The 20,985-nt window shown below is 34.1% G+C and overlaps 1 protein-coding gene across 1 annotated transcript; it reads right to left on the minus strand.

Moving 5' to 3' along the window:
• Positions 1-1,277: 1,277 nt before the first annotated feature.
• LOC123267918 lies at positions 1,278-6,324 on the minus strand. The gene is made up of 5 exons (XM_044732805.1): positions 4,620-6,324; positions 2,766-4,529; positions 2,052-2,711; positions 1,688-1,864; positions 1,278-1,438 (listed from the first exon to the last, which is right to left on the minus strand). Exons 1-5 carry the CDS (start codon positions 6,322-6,324, stop codon positions 1,278-1,280), a joined length of 4,467 nt encoding a protein of 1,488 aa, XP_044588740.1.
• Positions 6,325-20,985: the final 14,661 nt, after the last annotated feature.

The raw sequence follows: 20,985 nt of genomic DNA on the forward strand, positions 1-20,985 counted from the left end.
TGTATGGATCTGGAATCGCCGATTAATCCAAAGTGAGTATTGAATGTTATTATACGAGTTATTCTACTATAATTGTTTCTCAAACTTTAAACGCGTTTTTCTCAAAACTACTTTTTTGAAGTGGTTGACATGATATCTCAAGTTCTACCCGACCGATTCTTTTGAAATTTGGTGGGAATCTTCTTTATATATCTTTCTATCGCGTCTGCTTTGGATTTTAAAAAATTTCAATTTGGAGTATTTTTAAAAAATTCGAAAAGGTCAAAAAAAGGGGGTAAAAAAAAAATTGATATTTGATGTCGACGCCATTTTGTGAATTTTTTTTTTTTTTCTTGAGGAAGGTCAACGCGATAGCGACATCTTTACAGATTAAGAATTTTTCAAATTTTTTTGTTTCAGATCACTACAAGGGCTGGAATCATGTCAATCAGGGTGCACCGTTTTTTTTGTAGCCCCCACTTCACCGACCTGTAATTTGTCCAATTTATCATTTTTTTTTTTTTTCAATTTTTTTTTATATTCTTGAAACGTTAATAAACATCATATAAAAAAACCGATAGTAAAAATGTTCTCAATTTTTTTTTATGTTAGTTTGAAAAATGCCTAAAATTTAGGCTTCTAGACCAGAATACCCCCTTAAGCAAATGCAAGTTACGCGATATTGTAAAATACGGTTTCTGAAATAAAAAAATTTTTTTTTTTTATACTCAGAAAAAAGTAAACTGTAAAATTTATTCGGATTCCGGTCAATTTTTATAGTTTCAAATAGTACAGCGGGCATCGGGGTGGCACAAATGTAAATATTACAAAACTTAAAGTAGAAAGTGTACAAGCCACAATTTTTAATTTAATATCGAAAATGTGAATACTAGCTGTCACTCTATAGTAAATAACGACTCTCTCATATTAAAAAATTACAGTTACAAACAGTCAAAATTGCCGTTTCAATATATAGTATATACTATGAGGAGAAGCGGAAGGTCTCAAAGTCGGAGAATTTAACATTTGAAACAGTAAAAATTCTGTTCTTAAAATATATATTTTACCAGTCCAAGCAAATCAATAATTATAGTTTGAAAAAGGAAAAAAAATAGAGTGTGTGTACTTATGTACACGCGTTAGAAGTTATACTTCTTTGCCGTATAAAAAAAATTTTAAATAACTAAAGTGCAGCAATGATCAACAATAAATATTAAAATTAGTCAAAAAAATTTTGTTCGAATAAAAGAGGTTTTATTAACATAAAAATATGACTATACAATAAAAATTTATAATTATTATTCTATATTCGCAGATTCTTCTGGTAGTGATTGAATAGGCATGTGAGTAACAAGAGGTTTGTGGTAACTAAAATATGATATAAATGATCTCGTTGAAACGTTAGATAAATATCTTGTAAATACAGCATCAATAGTGGTGCCATGCCGTGTTGTAGATACTGTAGGATCATTATTGATTAATAGATTTTAATCATCTTCTAAAAATTTAATAAGTAGCCCAGAAGTTTCTAAACTGAAGTTAACGTTAAAGTCTCCACTTAAAATCATGGGTAACTTATCCTCATTGCTACCCATATATGATGCTCCAATTGTTGTGTATGGAAATAGTGCCCGTTTCAGAAAATAAACAATGTCTTCAATTTTTTTAATTGGAGAAATATAAATTGCAATCAAAACAATTTTGTTACCATCTTCCATTATACACTCAGCTACGCAAAATTTACCAACTGGCGACGTTGATGAACTTACAAATTCGGACTGTCTCACTGTCATGTCAATACAAGGAGTAATAATACTTGTAGTATCGTTTGCACCGTGATAAATAGCAACGCCTCCAGCTCGACGATTTGGTCGTTTATATTGAACTATACAATTTAAATCTGGTATATTAACTGATTCATTATCATTTAGCCAAGTTTCATTTAACATCAAGATCTGTGATTTTTGTATAACTGAATCACTTGTCAATGGAGTGAACGCGTAGACTTTGACAGTTGAAAGTATACACTGTCAATCCTTTTCTTTGGCTAATGAAAATTAAGATTTCGGTACTGATAGTATTCAAACGATTATTCAAGAGTCTTTGAAATTCATTTCGTAAATTAGCGATTGCAGTTGAAGGTCTTCGTCCATGAAAAAATGTTTTATCATTGTCTCTTGTAGTGATGTATAACCCATCGATACTTGTAACGCGTGATAAAGCGACATAAACTAATGACCAGGGATGCTTTTTTTTATATTCATAGACAATTTCAGGGTATGTACTTCCTTGCGACTTATGAATAGTTGTTGCACAAGCGCAAACTAAAGGTAAATGTGAACGTTTAACATTTATTGTTTTACTGTTATTTAGAGGAATAGTCGAAGATCTTCTCGTGATAGGCACTGCTGTTTTACTAATTTGATGCGCAGCTACATGTCCAGCGACTTTTCTTCGAATTTTTTGACCAATCTTTAATGAGTTCGGGAACTCAAGCCACACAACATTTACGTCTCTATCATCATTATATTCTATATAAACTAGTCTACCAACAGCCCCATTTGCTAAGCCATCAGACACATCTATATTTGTTGTTATCATGTAGAAGACGTTTACCACGAATACAGTTTCGTATGGTAATCCTCCAGTATCAATTAATGATATTTTGTGTAGTTTTTGACGAAAGGAAGTAGTTTGCTCTGCCGAAGTACAACCAATGAATACATCTTTCGCTATTGAAATTGTTTTTTCTTGTGCAAGATTTAAAATTTTATTATTGTATTAACGTACAGCTTCATTTGTATTGAATAATCGGATCCCATGTGGACATTTAGTTTCTCCTTCTTGAATAGTTACAAAACGTGATTCTAATAAGTTTAACTCGAAATCGTCAAGTTGTTCACCATTTCCAATTTTAGTTAAGATTGTAGAAAACTGTTGATTTGCTTGTCTCATTACTTGCTTGAGCTCATAAAATTTCAATCCACGCCACAATACAGGTCCAACAATTCTTTGTTTTTGTTGTTTGTAGATTGGAGTAGCTCTAACTGGTGGTAACTGGCGTAAATCTCCAATGAAAATGACATCTATACCTCCAAAGTTGATATTAATATTTCCTGTAATCTGTTTTAAACGTGAGTCAATTTGAGCAAGTAATTCAGCTCCGACCATACTGATTTCATCAACAATTAATACTTTAACGTATTTAAATAATGTTCTGTATTGATGAGCTACTTCAGTACTTAGGGGAAGTAACTTGGACAAACTTACTTTTAAAGCAGTATGCACAGTAGTCCCGTCTACTGCAACAGCAGCTTTACCTGTTGAAGCACAAGCAATGTAAGAGTTGCAATACCCATCGTTATCAGTGAAGCGGTTATAAATCTCCATGAGAAGTTTTATAACGAAAGTCTTTCCACATCCTGCTGGTACTGTAAAAAATATTTGGAATGGATCACTATTTGAGCTTAATAGATTTGAGATAACATGTAGCAAAAGTTCTTGTTGTTTATCATTTGCCATCCTCATCAACTCGAAAAATTCGGCATTTGGCATTAAATTTTCTCGTTTTTTAGCAATGGGACCCAGTTTGTTGAGTACAGCTAATCGAAGATCACTATTCACATCAGAAATAGGATTATCGTATAAATTTTGAAATGGATTTGGATCAGGCATCACGTTGACGACATCTTGCACTTCGTTTTCATCTTGAAAATCATCTTCTCGACACAAATTTCGACAAATTTCAATTGTCTTTTGTGTATCCAAATTAGATTCGAACTCCTTGCGTCTATTTAAAATTATATTCTCATTGTTGTTGTATATTTCGATAAATTTTATTTCAGCGAGTATTTCTTCATCTTCGTTTCGAAAGGGAAAGTGTAAGGTTACCATTTCACGTTTATATTCATTCAGATCTTTTCCCATGTCATAATTCCGATAACGAATAACACGTGGGGCTTTTCTTTTTGTGTAAGTGCCATTAGATTTAATAGTATAAACAGCAACAAATTGAGCTAAAGTAACATTTTCCAAGTCTTCGTGTCTGCGTTTATATTTATCAAACCAGTTTTCTTTCCAAATATTTGTTGAATCGGCTCCAATGCCCAACGCATCTAATTCTTTTTGTGTCTTTTTTATTCTTTGACGATCAACTGGCCACATAGTTGGAATAGTAGTAACAACCGTTGAACACTTTGACATTGGTTCCCGTAACAAATACCAAGCAGCCTCTTGACTAGTGATCTCCACACCGTTAAGCATATTTACGCCTATTTTTCTTGTTATTTCAACAACATCAAATTCAGGATGCTCATCCATAATTTCAATAATTTGTCGTTGTAAATGACTAACACCACGGTTTGTTTTATTCACATATTCCGCGACATAATTAGCACAGGAGTATTCCTCAGTGATAAACTGGATGTCCATATTAGATCGAACGATGTTGAATACGAACGGATTGAAGGGGTTATGCCACTTTTCGCAAGGTTGACGTTTGACAAATACTCTTGGTCGTTTAATTCCAGCTCGAAGAATATTGTTATAATCTTCATCACAAGTAATATTGTTATTTTTATAAAAAAAATCTATATCAGAGTAATCATTATTTTCAAGGTTAATTTTTACATATTTATAACGTTGAGCATAATCTTTGAAATTTGGTTCATCTTTTTGCATAGGTGATAGTATTGTAGTAGATCTACTAGGCATGAAAAGCGCTTCAAATCTGCATTGTTGAGGTTTATTTGCAACTATTTTTTTGTAACATGTAAACGTATGCTTGTGTGTTTGTAATTTAATATTGTTTGATGCTTCTTGAGATGAAAAAGATATTAAATAATCAATTAATGTGATAGCATCTAATTTATTTTTATCGAGTGCATCCAATGGAGCATTAGCCAACCACAGTAGTGTATGAGCATGTGGACTACCACGATGCTGAAACTCAATGCGTTTAAAGTAGTGGACAACATAGTACTTTCCAAATGGACTAATTTTTGGTGATGTTAAAATTTTTAACAACACATTAACTAATTTGTTGAAATGTATAGCACATGTAACTGCATCCTCGTTGACAAGTGTTGTTTTTTCCAGATAGTGTAAAATTTCAGCAACTTCTTCAGAAATAGTCGATTCACCGTTGTGTTTAAGTTTGTACAGCTTTTGAAGCAGATCATTCCACCCTATTTCATTGGCACTGACAGTAAGAAATACAGTTGGTTTCCCAAACTGTCTGATCATAGCAAAAAGATCTTTTTTACGATCCATCCAATACCAAGTAGAATTTGGAATTGATCTTAAAAATGCAAGATTGGTTTCAATACAATTATGAATGTACTCATCATCTTCTATTTGCTGTCTAGTGATTTTAGTATCTTTACCAACGTGCTTGAAAGCTATTGTAAGAGAGTCACGAACTCGAATTCTCATAATTTTCATTGCCATATACAATAAATGATATGGTGTCACCGCACGACGATCAGATCTTCTAAGTTCACTAGAAGCCATCGCGAATGGTGTTACTTTGACATCATCCTTAAAATTACGGAACTGACCCAAATAAACCGCTGGAAAAGAAAGTTCTTCAGCGTGTTCATCAAATAATAAACTTTGAGGTGCATTTTCTTCACCAGGTGCAATGCGTAAGTACTGTTCTTCATCCCACATTAATGTCTGTTGTTGTGCTGTCAAACTTTCTTCTATCGGTATATGTTCGCTGATATCAGCTTGTTGAATTTGGTCGTCAATTTGGTTATCAGTAAAAAATGAATCATCAATTTTAATATCGTACATTGTGTACAACGGAGTTGAAATTAAAAATCGCAGCCAAGTTTTGATTGTACGTTCGTTGATAATACCGTGTAAATAACTAGATCGATGAATTTTTTTACGCTTAATATGGACATTTATACAATAATCGTCATCAACATTTCTTGGAAATGATTTAACCATATTATTAACTGAAACAGGCACGTTTATTATTTGACCGTAAATACCATATTGACCATTTACATGCCTCAATCTTCTAATTTGCATAAAAGGAATACGTGGTGATATGAGCCTTTCTGATATTAAATCCAATGCTGGTAAATTTTCAGGCATTTCCGGAAATTTGAAACCATTGTACGTTGACATCAATGGTATATTATTTTTATTTAAAGCCTGGACGCATGTATTACAAAGCTGAGTATTTGCCATAGGTATATTTGGTATAATTTTTGTGAGAATATCCTTATGTTCACCAGATGGCTTTTTTAAATCGTTTTTATACCACAACCTGTCACATACTGAACATGAATGTCCGAATGAATTGTCATTGATGAAAGGAACAATAATAATCATTTAAACTTATTCTTTTATACTATTACAAGTATTCGCAGTACATTACAAGTTTTACAGCTATATCTACTACTACAATTAAGGGGTTACATGGGTTTCGTAGGGGGAAAAAAGGCCTATTTTCAATAATTTTTTTTTATATAAAAAATTATTTATTCAATTCAAACTTTTTTCTGTTCTAAAGATACACATTTAAAGAATAATTTCTGAGATTTTCAAAAAAAAAAAAATAAAACTCCGCCATTGAACGCGTTTTTACTCGGAACTGTGTTTTCAAAGTCGGCTGTCAAAAGTTCTCAGAAACTACTTAACCGATCTTGATGAAATTTCACACAGGTGTTCGAGATACAATTTACTTGTGCTTGTATGGAGGATTTTTTTTTTCAATTACAACTATTTAAAAAAAAAAAAAATGTCGAGCAAATTTGACCGAAATTATCATTTTTTTGGAAAAAGGTCTGCCAAAATTCCAATTTTTACTCTTTTTTTTTCCATTCAATCACGAGGTTATGGTCTTAACTAAAACACGTATTTTTGTTTTTTCATTTGAGATGATCCTGTCAGGAGTTTTGCTGACAGCGCGGACGCACCTTTTTTTCGAGGGGTCACCGGAAATACGTCACAATGGCGGAGTTTTAATTTTTTTTTTTTTTTGAAAATCTCAGAAATTATTTTTTAAATGTGTATCTTTAAGACAGAAAGAAGTTTGAATTAAATAAATAGTTTTTTATATAGAAAAAAAATTATTGAAAATAGGCCTTTTTTCTCCCTACGAAACCCATGTAACCCCTTAGTAATTACAATAATAATAATAATAATAATAATAATAATAATAATAATAATAATAATAATAAATTTTTTTTTTAGCCAATCAAAATACAGTTCATGGCTAACGGTTTTCTTCATTATACATCATTTTTTCGTAAAATACTGAATTATTAGCTCAATACGCAAACTACTAACATTTAATTCTCTGAGTCACCATAACATCCTGGTGGTATAAAAATCACGTAATTTTTATCTTGTGCTGAAGTTAATATACACGGTTGTGATATCATTTTAGCTTCACAAACACATAGTTTTTCAGTAATCAAGCATTCTTGAATGTTGTGAACGGTTACATTTCTTGATGAATGAAAATAATTTTTTAATTTTATTATTTCCTCAAAAAATATAAATATTTTTGTTTCTGCGTTATTTGAATATAAGTAAGAAATATTTTTGATTAATCCTATTTGGCCATTTTTTAATAAGATAACAGAATCATTAATTTTTTCACATGAACGATAACTTTTTGATGTATATCTTTTCCCATTGTAAATTAATCGATTGAAAGATTTATTTTTATATTTTCCATAATTGTCTAATAGTTTTTGCTCTTCAACATTCAAAACATATCAAAACATATTCTTTACCTTTTCCAATCAGAATGCAGTCTTATACCTTTAAAGTGTTTTTTAAGCGGCCTGTTAAATTTCTTTCACAGAATTGTGAGAATTGATTACTTATACTAATTTTATCTTTCAATGGTATTAATGATTTCTGGAACATGTATCGTCTAGCTATTTGAATAAGAACATGATTGGGACTTTTTTTGAACTTCATTAAAAAGTGATTTTCATTTTCAAATATGAAAGTATTATGACATTGTAAAGGTCCCAACATCCGTACACTTCTTACCACATGTAATAGTAAGTGAACATTATATGTCATTGCTTGCTCACCAAAATATTCTTGGTATAAAATCACATATCTCAGTATTAAAACGTCGGCTTTATCAAGTTATTCAAAACTTATCTGACCAGATAGCAAAATATGGATTGCTTCTACCAATAGGGCTAAATGTTCTACATACTTCTGAGGAAGAATATCCTTAAGGCATATAAGTGAATAGAAAAGAAGCCATGATCTCCATTCCGTTGCTTTCCACATTTCTCTTTCATGTATTGTCCTTGGTGATCGAGTAATACACGTAGGATGTTTAAAATTCATAAGTTTGTTGTTAATGACTTTAAGTTGGTTGGGATTTCCGATATAATAATCTTCACCGAATGAAGATATAAGAATTTCGGTGTGTTGTGTTGTTACACCTAATAAAATAGCGTGCATGTAATCAGGTGACATTCCATCAACAAGGTCAAAATATTTTAGATTCATTAACGGCGATGGTCCTCATACACCTTTCTATCATTACCATATTTACTTTGACCAGCAAGTACCATTTGTGCTTTAATTGACTAATTACTACGTAGTTTTGGAACAATACCTGTCATTGGATATTTTTGACAATTGTTGACACGCAAAGTCGGATGTTCACAAAATGTGCAACCGTAGGAACCATTATATTGCTTTATGTGCAATATTTTACATCTTGCTACAGAATCAACTACAGCACATATAGGAATGAACTTGCTGTTAATTGTTTGTTGTTGAAACCTCCATTCTACTCCTTTTTCCGATAATTTATTTGCTTCATCGACGAATGGCTTCAGAAACATTAACGTGTCTGGTTCTTCTTTGTCAACCCATAAACCAGTTGTAATAATGTGCTTAGATTGACGTTTTGAAGGTAGCTCGTTAATTGTTATGTAGATGGGCCAAATAGAAAGCTTGCTTGATTTCGATGGTTGGCAGCCATCGGTGTTAAAAGTGTATGAAAAATTGTATACATCTGATAGAGGTTTATTGTCATGGATAACTTTTTATATATTTTACCATCTCTCATACCCCGAACATGATTGTTGTTGTCATTATCATTTTTATTTTGCAGATTACCTTTTAAAACTTGTTGCACTTCTGGGTCTTCTAATAAAGACTTTAATTGTAATGAGATATCAAATGTCAAAAAATATGATATATTTGGCACTTTCTTATTTTTCTCGCAAATTTGGCACTGTAGTCCATTCTTATTTAATTTATTTTGAGCACCAAAATAATAATGGCATCCACTACAGTATACATGATAGACGAAAATATCTTCATTAAATTTTAAAGTTATTAATAATTTATACTTGGAAGAAGGAACCACGTCATTTTGGAATAACGTGTTAATCATTGACAATATCGCAACAATAGTTTTCCAAGTTAGTGAATGTTCAGCTCCAAGTGCAAGAGTCATCATTAACGCTTCTCCTTGTGTGATTGTTGAATACTTACAAAGTGGTTTATGGTAATCGTAACCAGTGTTTTCCTCATCATTTCCTTGCTATAAAAAAAAAAAAAAAAAAATTAATGAGTTAATGTTTGTGTATTTCTTTCAACTATATAAATTAACTTAATTAGTCTTTATAAATATTAAAAGTTGGTTGAAAACTTCAACTAAGTACATTGCAATATCTATATCTGTCTACTTAGTGTTATTTAGACTGTCATAAGTAATAACAGTATAATTAATGTTTCTCCAAAAATTTTTAAGAAACTTCTTTTCATTAATAACTTCTTATTTACTAAAAAAAAATGTTAGCAGAATTTTATGAAAAAACTAATTAAGACATCATTGTTTTAATTATGCATATGATTAACTCATTTAAATGGTATTGACGGTACAATGTTAGCTATTCGAAAATTATTGCTTAGCTTGCTTGACTTTTTAGGTATCGAAAACTAAGCAGTAACTAGGAATCCTCTCGTATTATTCTTCTATGAAAAATTGTAATGGCATCATGAATGATTCGCATACATCATTATTTGATATAGTTTTACTCAATATGAATATTCTGAACTTGTAATTGTCAACAACATTATTTTGAAGTGAATTTTTTCCATTTATTTTATAATTAAATTTCTACACTACCATCATCAATATAATGAAGGCTACTTAGCTTTGTATTAGTACAAATAGAATAAAATTCTTCTGACAAATATTTTATTTATTTCATTTCGATAACCATTATTAATTAATTTAGATTAAATTATTTAGTATTTCGTCATTCAAGAAATGTTAAAAATCTATTTAATAGTCTGCAAATTCTGACTATAGTTTTGACTGATTAAATTAACCCGCGTTTATAAAAGATATAATTCAATTGGATACTAGTGTAGGGGCATTCTATGCAAAATGAGAAAATGACTAAAATTTTAAAATTCCTCTAATTCATTATAATTTAGTCCTAATTTCTTATTAAAAGTTTATATTCAACTAATTTGTAAAGAAAATTTTTTTTTAATCAATAAGAAAATCGATTTTTCTCTCCTAGTAACTTTTCAGCCGTACTAACTTGTATCATCTGGGTCAAATGCTGTTTTAATAGTTTCAAGAACAAATTCATTTTATGTTTGTTATTAACTAACATATTTATTATTATAGTTTTAAAAACAAATTGTTTTATGTTCTTTATTAATAAAAGGGAAACACCACTGTGACGGTCGAAAAAAAGAGGTGATTTTCGGGAATTTTTTTGACAAGGAAAATAAAGCAATTTGGGGATCGGATTTTTTTTATTTTATTAAGGGTACATTAAAGATTTTTACCTTAAATCTTTATTAAAAAATATTTAATTATTACAAAGTTATTAACAATCTCGTAAAAAACTAAAAAAAATTTTCCCCTCCATGGTCGGTTCAATAACTGAAAAACGGATCATCTAAAAATAAAAACCCAAATTTCTTTTTTATCAGTAAGGATGTAGTTACCGTCGCACGTACGGAATTTTGAAAATCTTCACTCGTATTATCGCTCGTACTAACTATTGTCGCGTCATTAATAATTTTTATTGTGATAAAATAATAAATCAACAAATTCATGCAATTAATTTAATCTGATCTCGTATTCAGAATCTTGTTAAAATTGATTAACTCAACGCTCTTATTACAACCTTAAATTGATATTTGTGTATGGTGCCAACATATTGATAACTCGTCTTTATAATTATAATTACAGTATTTTCATATACTAAATTTAATAATAATTCTCATATTACTTAATTAAATAGTTCAAATAAATTAAGAAGTTAAATTTATAATAGTTATTAAGAGTCAAGTGTTCACTAATTTTAAACTGTGATATTTTATATAATAAACGAGAAAACCACGAATAAGTGATTGTAATTTCTTTTCAACACCCAGATCCGGTACAAATAAATATTTAATGTTAAGTTATTTTACAATAACAATTCCATGACAAATCGTACCGATATATTATAACTTCGTATTTTTTTACTTTATTAAATATTGTGCGTAAGTAAAATATTTACAAACTATGTATACATATTGAAAATTGTGTGCATTTTTATTCTTTAACATATAATTAGTTATTTCATAAGAAAAGAAATAATTATTTTGATTTATGTGTAATATATACGTTAAGTATTTATTTAGAATGTACAATTTCCAATAGGCGAATATTATTGATGCTGCATCGAATTTTATTTTTTTTGTAGGAAGTGAAATAATATGACGATTTTATAATTTCAAGTATCGTCCAATAATAGCTAAATATTTCAACGATATAAAAAATTAATGGCTTTAAAATTATGTACATAATGCTAATTTCTTTAATTTTTAACTGATTCTAAAGAATTATAACTTATTGTTGAAAAAGTTTTTAATTACGGAAAAATACCCACTGAGTAGGTCCCCCCTTTCCGCTATCCATTCTTTCCCAACTCCCTTAAAATTTGCTTTAATATGGTTTTTAATGTTATTTTTGAAGACATCCAAAGTGCTAAAAGATCTATATAATTGACCATTAAATTTCTGTATCTAGTAATTTTTTTCGCATTATTAAATAAGTAACGAAAAATAAAAAATAAATTACCAGGGAAAACTTTATTTCATAATAAAATATAAATAAATTTTTATAAATCGTGAGCTTGATTTCATATTTATTCATGATGTTCTATCATCATAAAAATTCAGCAAGTACACTATAACAAAATATTTAAGGAATTATTTTGACCGTTTGAATTAATAAATAATTCGAAAAATTATTTTTACTGACAGTTAGGAATGCTTTCATGAATTAAAATTATCAATATTGATAATTTTAATTCAAATTTTAAATTAAAATTATCAATATTGATAATATTAATTTCTAGTCTGAATTAAAATTATCAATATTGATATTTTTAATTCAGACTTCGAATTAAAATTATCAATATTGATAATTTTAATTCAAACTTGGAATTAAAATTATCAATATTGATAATTTTAATTCAGACTTCGAATTAAAATTATCACTAAATATTTTCAATGCAGCCAATACAAAATGGCGGGATTTCATTGGTCTCATTTGAAAGTGGAAAATTGGCCTTGGGTATTGAGTACCATCCCAGTAGTGACATCTCAGTTATCTTATTTGTTTTAAAAAGCAGTGCAGCCCAGTTGTATTATGGTTACGCTCTGCAAAACGCACAAAACGATTAAATCCTGCAGGATACACACATGTGTATTTAGACAAGATTCTGAGCATTATGTACGTGGCCTATATGGTACAGTAGTGTTTTATTAGTCGTCTCGTGGCGCGAAATCGAAAAATTCGCCCCTCTCATAAATTCGGTAAAAAATTTTTTTCCATTTTCCATTAAGTAATGGCCTCTATGATGTTTTTATGATATTTTGAGCCAATATGTAATATGTGGGGCATAATGGACCACTCGAAAAAAAAATGACAAATTTAAAGAATTCATTATTTTAGGACTTTTCTGGTCAATGAATTAGAATGAATTTAATTAAACTGAAAAATATAATGGAAAGTTAAATTATATGGCTTATAAAAAATTGAAAACACAGTTTTTTTTTTAATTAAAACAGTAATAATTATATTATCAATTATTGATCACGGTATCCTCTGCACCAGACAGAAACCTAATCTCAAAGTTTTATTTGAATTCCTCCAAGGATGTCTTACTCTACGCAATTTATATTTCTAATTTTGACTTGATAAAAATATAAAAAAAAGGTCTGGTTCACGATATTACGTATTTAAATAGCTCAATCTGAAAACTGAACGTGTGTTTTCAATCAATGTAAACTAATGTTACCAATTCATTGCTAAATAACATCTCTGTATTTTTTCTTGTACGTAGGTTTAAGACCTCTAAGTGCAATAAAAGAAATTAATTATATTTTTGATTATTATCTATTTAAAACTATTTAACAGCTAAACAATAATATAATAATGAAATAAGATCACAAACATATTCGTCATAACAATAATTTTCGCCAATTCGTGCGCAAGAATTATAAGACCATTTATTACAATTTTTATATTGAATCCATGACTCTGGGGACTCTAAGGAAAGTCCAGTGCAATACAGACAGTGGTAATTGTCATTTTTATACTTAAAATATTTTTAACTTCCCGCTAAAAAAATTGGAAATTTTCAATAATCGGAAAGTTATTGTTTTTACCCCGTTTTTCGAAAATCGAGTTTATCAGATCTCGACGTTTTGAGGTCCTAGGAAGCTTCCCTGACTATTCCCGCGAGGGTGTCACTATGTCTGTATGTATGTGTGTGTGTGAGTGTGTAAGTATGTAAACCTCTTATAACTTTTGAACGGTTGAACCGATTTCATCGCGGTAGGTGCCATTCAAAAGAGCTTTACCAAACTTAAATTTCCTGAACATTTGAACCGATTCGGACCGATAGATTTTGAGAAATTCGGAGAAATCTCAAAAAAAAATAGGAAAAAAAATTTTTTTAGAAGTGGTTTTTTTGGAATAACATTTAAACAGCTTTACCGATCGATTCCAAAAACTAATCAGCTCTCAACCTTGAAAAACCACGTCAATCGCCACCAATCTGGTCAAAATCGGTTGATTCGTTCGAGAAATATCGTGAACGAAAGAAAACCGAAAAAAGTGTTTTTTCGGAGTTACTCCGAAATTTCTAGTTTGACCAATTAAAACTCGAAAATTCTTTATGAGGCTTAATAAACTGCGTAGAATGCCGCCAATTGCGTAAAAATCGGTTCACTCGTTCAAAAGTTATTGCGGTTTGAAAATTCAAAAAATAGTGTTCTATGAAACTTCTTTTAGACTTTTGAGCTCAAAGTGCGCAAAAACACAAAAAATATATCTTTTTGAGCTCGGAGAGCTCAAAATACCACACAGATTGTATTTTTGAGCTCAAGAGCTCAAAAAAAACGGCCATGTTTTAACGAAATTAGCGGGAAATCGCAGAGATGGCCTTTAGGGTCAACCGTTTTCCTAATTTTTTTTTTTTTTTCAAATTTTTTGGTTTTGATCTTATTTTTTTCATTTTTTTTTGTTTAATTAAGGTCTTTTTTTGCCTCATGTTCACTCTTCTAAAAATTTCAGAATCTTTTAAGATAAGTACAATGTATTATACAAAAAAAATTGAGCTAAAATTTTAACTTCGATCATCATTTTTAACGATTTTCAAAAATTTAAAATTTGACAAATTTGGCATTTTTCAAAATTTTTTTCCAAAACGTTTTTTTTTTTCAATAGCCCTAAGTGTGTCCCCTTTCAAACAAATAAAAGGCCATTCCCGTATCTACAATAGCGTTCGAGATATTACAAAGATAAAATTGAAAAACTGTAAAAATTTCAAATTTGCATATCTTGTGAAAAAAATTTTTTATTTTTTTTCTTTTGGCAGAAGTTCGTTAAATGATAAACAAAAACTTCTGACAGAAATTTGTCCAAATCGATAGGGGTTGATTCCAACTATTTGTCGATTTGACATGGAATGACCCAATTTATTGCCAACTATTTCTTTAAATTTCGAATGAAGTCATTTTTAAATGGCTGTAACTAGTCTTTTTATAGAGATAATCATACTTTTGTCTTAGAGTATTGTAAAGCTCAAAGACTCTATTTTTATATTAATTTTAAGAATAATTTTATATCTTACTATTAAGAATATAAAATGGTTTCTTGTAAAAAATTGCGTAAATTATGTGTAAATTCAAATAAATACAAAAAAGAATTTTTCCCATGTTAATTTAATGGGAAAGTAAAATAAAAATAGCGACCCCTTAGAGTTGAGCTATAGGGATCATGTTTGGTGAGGATTTTTTTATATCAAATAGAAACATTTAAGAGGGTACGAGTTAAAAAAAAAATTAGGACGACGGTTGACCCTAAAGGCCATCTCTGCAACTTCCCGCTAATTCCATACTTAAGCGCTGAAAATTACATATTACGTTTTTGAGTTCTTCGAGCTCAAAAATATGATTTTTGCGTCATTTTAAGCTCCTCGAGCTCAAATCTCTAATAGCAGTTTAATGAAAAACAATTTTTAAAATTTTCAAACGTTAATAACTTTTGAATGAATGAATCGACTTTCACGCGGTTGACGGCATTCGACGCAGTTTTGGAAGCCCCACAAAGAACAAGTTTAAATCGATCGAGCCAGGAATTTCGAAGTAATTCCGAAAAAAAACTTTTTTCGGTTTTCTTTCGACAACGATAACTCACGAACGAATCAACCGATTTTGACCGAGCTTACAGTGATCGACGTGGTTTTTTGATCTTAAGAGCTGATTGGATTTTGGATTCGATCGGTGGAGCTATTTAAAAGTAATTTCAAAAAACCACATTTAAAAATATTTTTGTAACTTCCCGCTAAGAAAATTGAAAATTTTCAAAAATCGGGAAGTTATTTTTTTTACCCTATTTTTCGAAAATCGAGTTTTCATCAGGTCTCGACGTTTTGAGGTCCTAGGAAGCTTTTCTGACTATTCCCGTGGTGATGTCACCGTATCTGTATGTATGAGTGTGCGTGTGCGTGTGTGTGTGTGTGTTTTTTTTTGTTTTTTTTTTTGTTTTAAGGGGGGGGGAATCCTTTTTACGGATTCTAGGCATAGTTGTTTGGCCTGGATATATGGCGACTCGACGCAGTGTCATACTAAAACTCGACGCTAGCGCCCCTACCCACTAAACCCTAAACCCCTTCTCCTCTTTCCACTAATCCCTCATGGAAACCGCCGTTAGGCATTACTTCGTGAGGGGAGGATCTAGCTACTGCTCTTTCTTCTGGTAGCTAAGGTGTTAATTTACCTTTCTTCTAGTTGTTGTCATTTGCTCTTCTTCTTTTGATGGAACGCAAGTCTATGAGGAGTTCTGTTGCAAATGTGCTGATGGCGTTCCAGGAGGCTCTTGATGACAACATTGCTTCTACTATTGTCTCTGGTTGGATTTTCTTCTTGAGGATCATCTCCAGCTCATCTCGCTGTGGGTAAAATCGTGGGCACTCAAAGAAAACGTGCTCCGCGTCTTCATTGATTCCTGGACAGGACGGGCACTCCGACAAATCATCATGCTTGAAGCGGTGAAGATACGTCCAAAAACATCCATGTCCTGACAACAACTGCGCCAGATAGTAATTGACCTCGCCATGACTTCGGTTTAGCCAAACGTCGATCTTCGGTATGAGACGGTGTGTCCATCTCCCTGTTGTCGCGGCGTCCCACTGTGATTGCCATCGTGCGATGCTATTCTGCCGTTCTTCAGCTCTGAGTTCCTCGGCACTTTGTGCGGTTGTCCTCTTTCGTTGGTAAAGGTTTTGTCTTTCCTCAGCTAGGACTCTGAGCGGCAAAGTTCCGGAAATGACACACACCGCTTCCTCTGATATTGTTCGAAAGGCGCTGGCTACTCTTAGCGCGCTCAGTCGGTAAACTGGACATGCTTTCCTCCATGATTCTTGGATCTCAAGTGCGTCGGCCCAAATGGATATACCATATGTAAGGACCGATGTAACTACTGATGATAGCAATGACCTCCTTGTCTGCTTCGGGCCACCGATGTTGGGCATCAATCGTACTAGGTTGGCTTCTACTGCTAATGCTTTGGCGGTCACGTGTTCAACTTGTTGTTTGAAGTTAAGTCGGGCATCGAGCATCACTCCCATATATAGAATGAATGGTTGGGATGTGATTTCTTGGTCTCCGACGTTTAGATTAATCGTTTCCACCACTTTTCTGCTTGTGATAAGTACAGCCTCGGTCTACTGTTTAGCCAGTCGTAGAATTACTGTGTCCATACACTGGTTAATTCGCTCAAAGGTGATAGCGAACATATGTTTTATCTCATCAAGATGCTTGGCGACGATTACTACGGCTACGTCGTCCGCGTACGCTACCAGTTTGACATTTCTTGGTAGTTTCAGTCTCAGCAATCCGTTGTACATGACATTCCAGAGAAGTGGACCGAGAACAGAACCCTGCGGTACACCTCCAGTAACATCATACTCCTTTGGACCATTTTTCGTGTCATATCTCAGGACTCTATCTGTGAAGTAGCTAGCGACTATTCTTCGTAGGTATCCTGGTACGTTCATCTCTTGAAGGGCTTGCATGATGCAATCCCAGTTGGCGGAGTTGAAGGCATTTTTTATGTCCAAAGTTGCCACCAGGCAATATTTCTTCGTTCCCCCCTTCATCTGGTACCGGCGATTGCGTCTTTGGCTATACCGACAACCAGGTTGATCGCGTCCAGGGTTGATCGTCCTTTTCGAAATCCGTACTGATTGTCTGCCAAGAGTTGATCGACAACTGCTTCTATCCTTTGGTGGATTATACGTTCTAGTATCTTACCGGCTGTATCCAGCATGCAGAGTGGACGATAAGATGACGGTTCTTCCGGTGGCTTTTTTCCTTTAGGAAGTAGTACCAGCCGTTGTTGTTTCCACTTCCGAGGAAAAATCCCTTCCTTCAAGCAGATGTTGTAGACGTCGAGGAATAACGCTGGCGCTGCTTTAATAGATGTTTTCAAGGCAATATTAGGGATTCCATCCAATCCCGGTGCTTTATTATTCCCGACGCGGTTACAAGCTTCCATCAGTTCTTCTTTCGTGACAGGTGGAATATCATTCAGTTCGTCCTGTGTCAACAGATAGTTGAAAACGCGCTGTCGTGAAAACAGCGCAGTCACGATCTTCTGTAAGAGTTGAGGACACGTAGGAAACGGCATTAGCTGATATTTCAGATGTGCCATGACTAACTTGTAAGGTCTACCCCACAAGTCTTTGTCCACCTCGTTGATTAGTTCTTTCCAGCAGTTCTTCTTGCTATCCTCGATGGCTTTGTTTAAATGTCGACAAGCTCTCTTGTATTCTGCGACTAGTTCCGCTGAGTCAGGCCGCCGATAACCACGCCGAGATATTCTTTTTTTCTTGAGACACTCTTTCGGTAGGAAGCTGATGTCTTCGTTCCACCAGTGCACCGAAGGTCTTTGGTTCATGCCCCGTTTACGGGGCATGCAGGTGTCGCAAGCCTGGGTCACTCTCTTTATCAAGTCCTTGGTCATTTCTTCTGCAGATCCAGTAGTAAGCGGTTCACTATTTAGGGTAGCTGCTAGAGCACCTGGGTCAAAGGATTTCACCTTCCACCCAACGATGTCAAGTTTCTTAGCCGGTCTTCTAGGATTCTGGTCCTTTGATACTTCCCAGAGAATCGCATTGTGATCGCTGGCCGTGTAGATCTCCATCACCTTCTAGTCGTAGTTTCCTCTGATGAGGCTGCTGCTGACAAAAGTAAGATCCACAATAGAACTTGCGTCTCCTTTAGTGTACGTCGGCGCATCGCCGCTGTTTAACAATATTACATCTAACGTAGAAAAAGCTTCCAGTAGTTCTTTACCTCGAGCGTTGGTGTGTTTGCTGCCCCATTCCACTGTCCAGGCGTTGAAGTCTCCAGCTATTGCCACTGGGTAGTACTGCTTCGCGTTCTCCATAAGTCGATCCAGAAGGTCCATAAATTCAACAATAGTGAGGCTAGGTGGTGCGTAGCAGCTGTTAAAGCGGATGCCATCTACCGATGCTACTACAAAGCCGGCGCTGCCATTGTTAACGACACTCTGGAAGGGGAGCTTGCGACAGGACCATATGACAGCTTTTGTGATGCAGTCAGTTTCCCATGGTTGGCCGCCGAGGTGTTTATACGGTTCCGATATAAGCACAAGGTCAAGCTTCTGTTCACGTACTGTCTGCATGAGCAAATCATATGCCACATCACAGTGGTTGATGTTTAGCTGCAGTATTCTCATTTTCGTTTATCAGTTATCTTCTTGAGTGCCTCTTGGTATACTGGGCATCTGCTTGTGCCGGAATGATGGGCGTTATTCTCTGTACCGGGTTTATCCGCACACAGTGCGCATTTAGCAGGCCTATTACATTCGGCGATTTTGTGTCCCTCTTCTCCACATTTAATGCAAAGTTTGGAGCGGTTGACTTCACTTGTGCACTGAACCGCGGGGTGTCCAAAATGCCAGCATTTATATCATCGGACTGGTCTTAGTACTGTTCTAATACGACCATTAGTCCAGCCGATCCTAATCTTGCTGTGTTCTCCTACCACTTTCTGCGCTACCGCTGCTGCCAGAGTCACCGACGCAATTTGTGTTCTGCTACGTAAGACATTACGAATTTTAATGGCCTCAACTGTTATACCACAATCGTTCCCAGCTGCCACTTGTAAAGCTGTTAGAATGTCATCTTTAGTTGTAGTATCGTCAATATCGCGAATTTCCAAGTCTTCTTCAGGTCCTGTACAAATGACATTTGCGTCCTCCTTAAGTATTCCCGCGATAGTCTTCTGCAGGTCTTTACCTCTATCACTACTGCCTTTCGACAGCGTGATGAGGATGTTCCCTGTCGCGGTCCTGCGTATCTTCTCGACTGTGTTGCGGACCTGATCCGGGCGAACGTCCGCCTTGATCCGTGTAAGTATTTCAGAATACTTATCTTTGTTCGCTGGACGGATAATAAGTGCCTCCGGTCTCGTTGCTGTTCCTCTTGGCTTCTGGTTCGGCTTCGGTGGAGGCACCAGAGGTTTTTCTGGGGGCAGTTTCCTGCGCTCCTTCTTCTTGTCCTTTCTGGATTGCACCTTTTCCCAGCCTGGCTTTTTGTTCTGTTTACCATAGTTTTGTGGAAGATCCTTAACCACTTCCTGCTTCTTGATGGGATGACCAGTTCCAAGGTCTTTCAGCTTCTTGGGAGTACGAAAAGCTCCGACTTCGGGAAAACGAATTTTTCTTTTCAACTTCCTCAGGATGCAGCCGTCGTGGTCAAAAGATTCAGTCTCTGCCGTTGTGATAGTTTCACTTTCTTCTTCAGCGATTGATTCTCCGTCATCTTCGGATCCAGTGTCCATCGCTTCTTCAACAACCACTTGACTGTTTCTCTCCGATGTAGCACAAGGGGTGCGGGGTAGTGATGAGCGCTATTCTTCGTCCAGTTTTTTGAAACGTTGAAGTGCGTTCGCTACACTAATCGTCTTGTTTTTTATCTCCTTGTGGATGTTGACCTTTGACTGAATGAAAACATTTAACTCGTTGGTCAGTTTCTCTAGGCATTCCAACGCTTGTGATCGTTTCATTTCAGCGCTCGTTTCAGTCGCTGCTTGTTGGGCATGTAGCCCGTTTCCACTCTTGTTTGTTTCCTGTGGGTTACTCATACTTTTTTGATTTACCAGCGCATCGTACGGAGTGAAGCGGGTTGTCATAACTAGGAACGGGTGTACCCTCGGAGATAGTATTCCTACCCCAGTTCCTTGAGCCCTATCCGACACTTAGCCAGTCCCGGAATACACGGACGGACTAGACTTGCTCGGAGCGGTGAAGATTCCGATCTCTAACACTCACTGCGTACATCCTGATCAAGGCCCGAAGTGGCTGGCTCCTGATCCACTGCTGCAACTTTCACCTCGGCAGAGCAAGCTCACATCAGCCGTGGCCTGCATCGTCGGAAACTACGATAC

Source organism: Cotesia glomerata, linkage group LG6 (assembly GCF_020080835.1).
Source record: "Cotesia glomerata isolate CgM1 linkage group LG6, MPM_Cglom_v2.3, whole genome shotgun sequence".
Lineage (NCBI taxonomy): Eukaryota > Metazoa > Arthropoda > Insecta > Hymenoptera > Braconidae > Cotesia > Cotesia glomerata.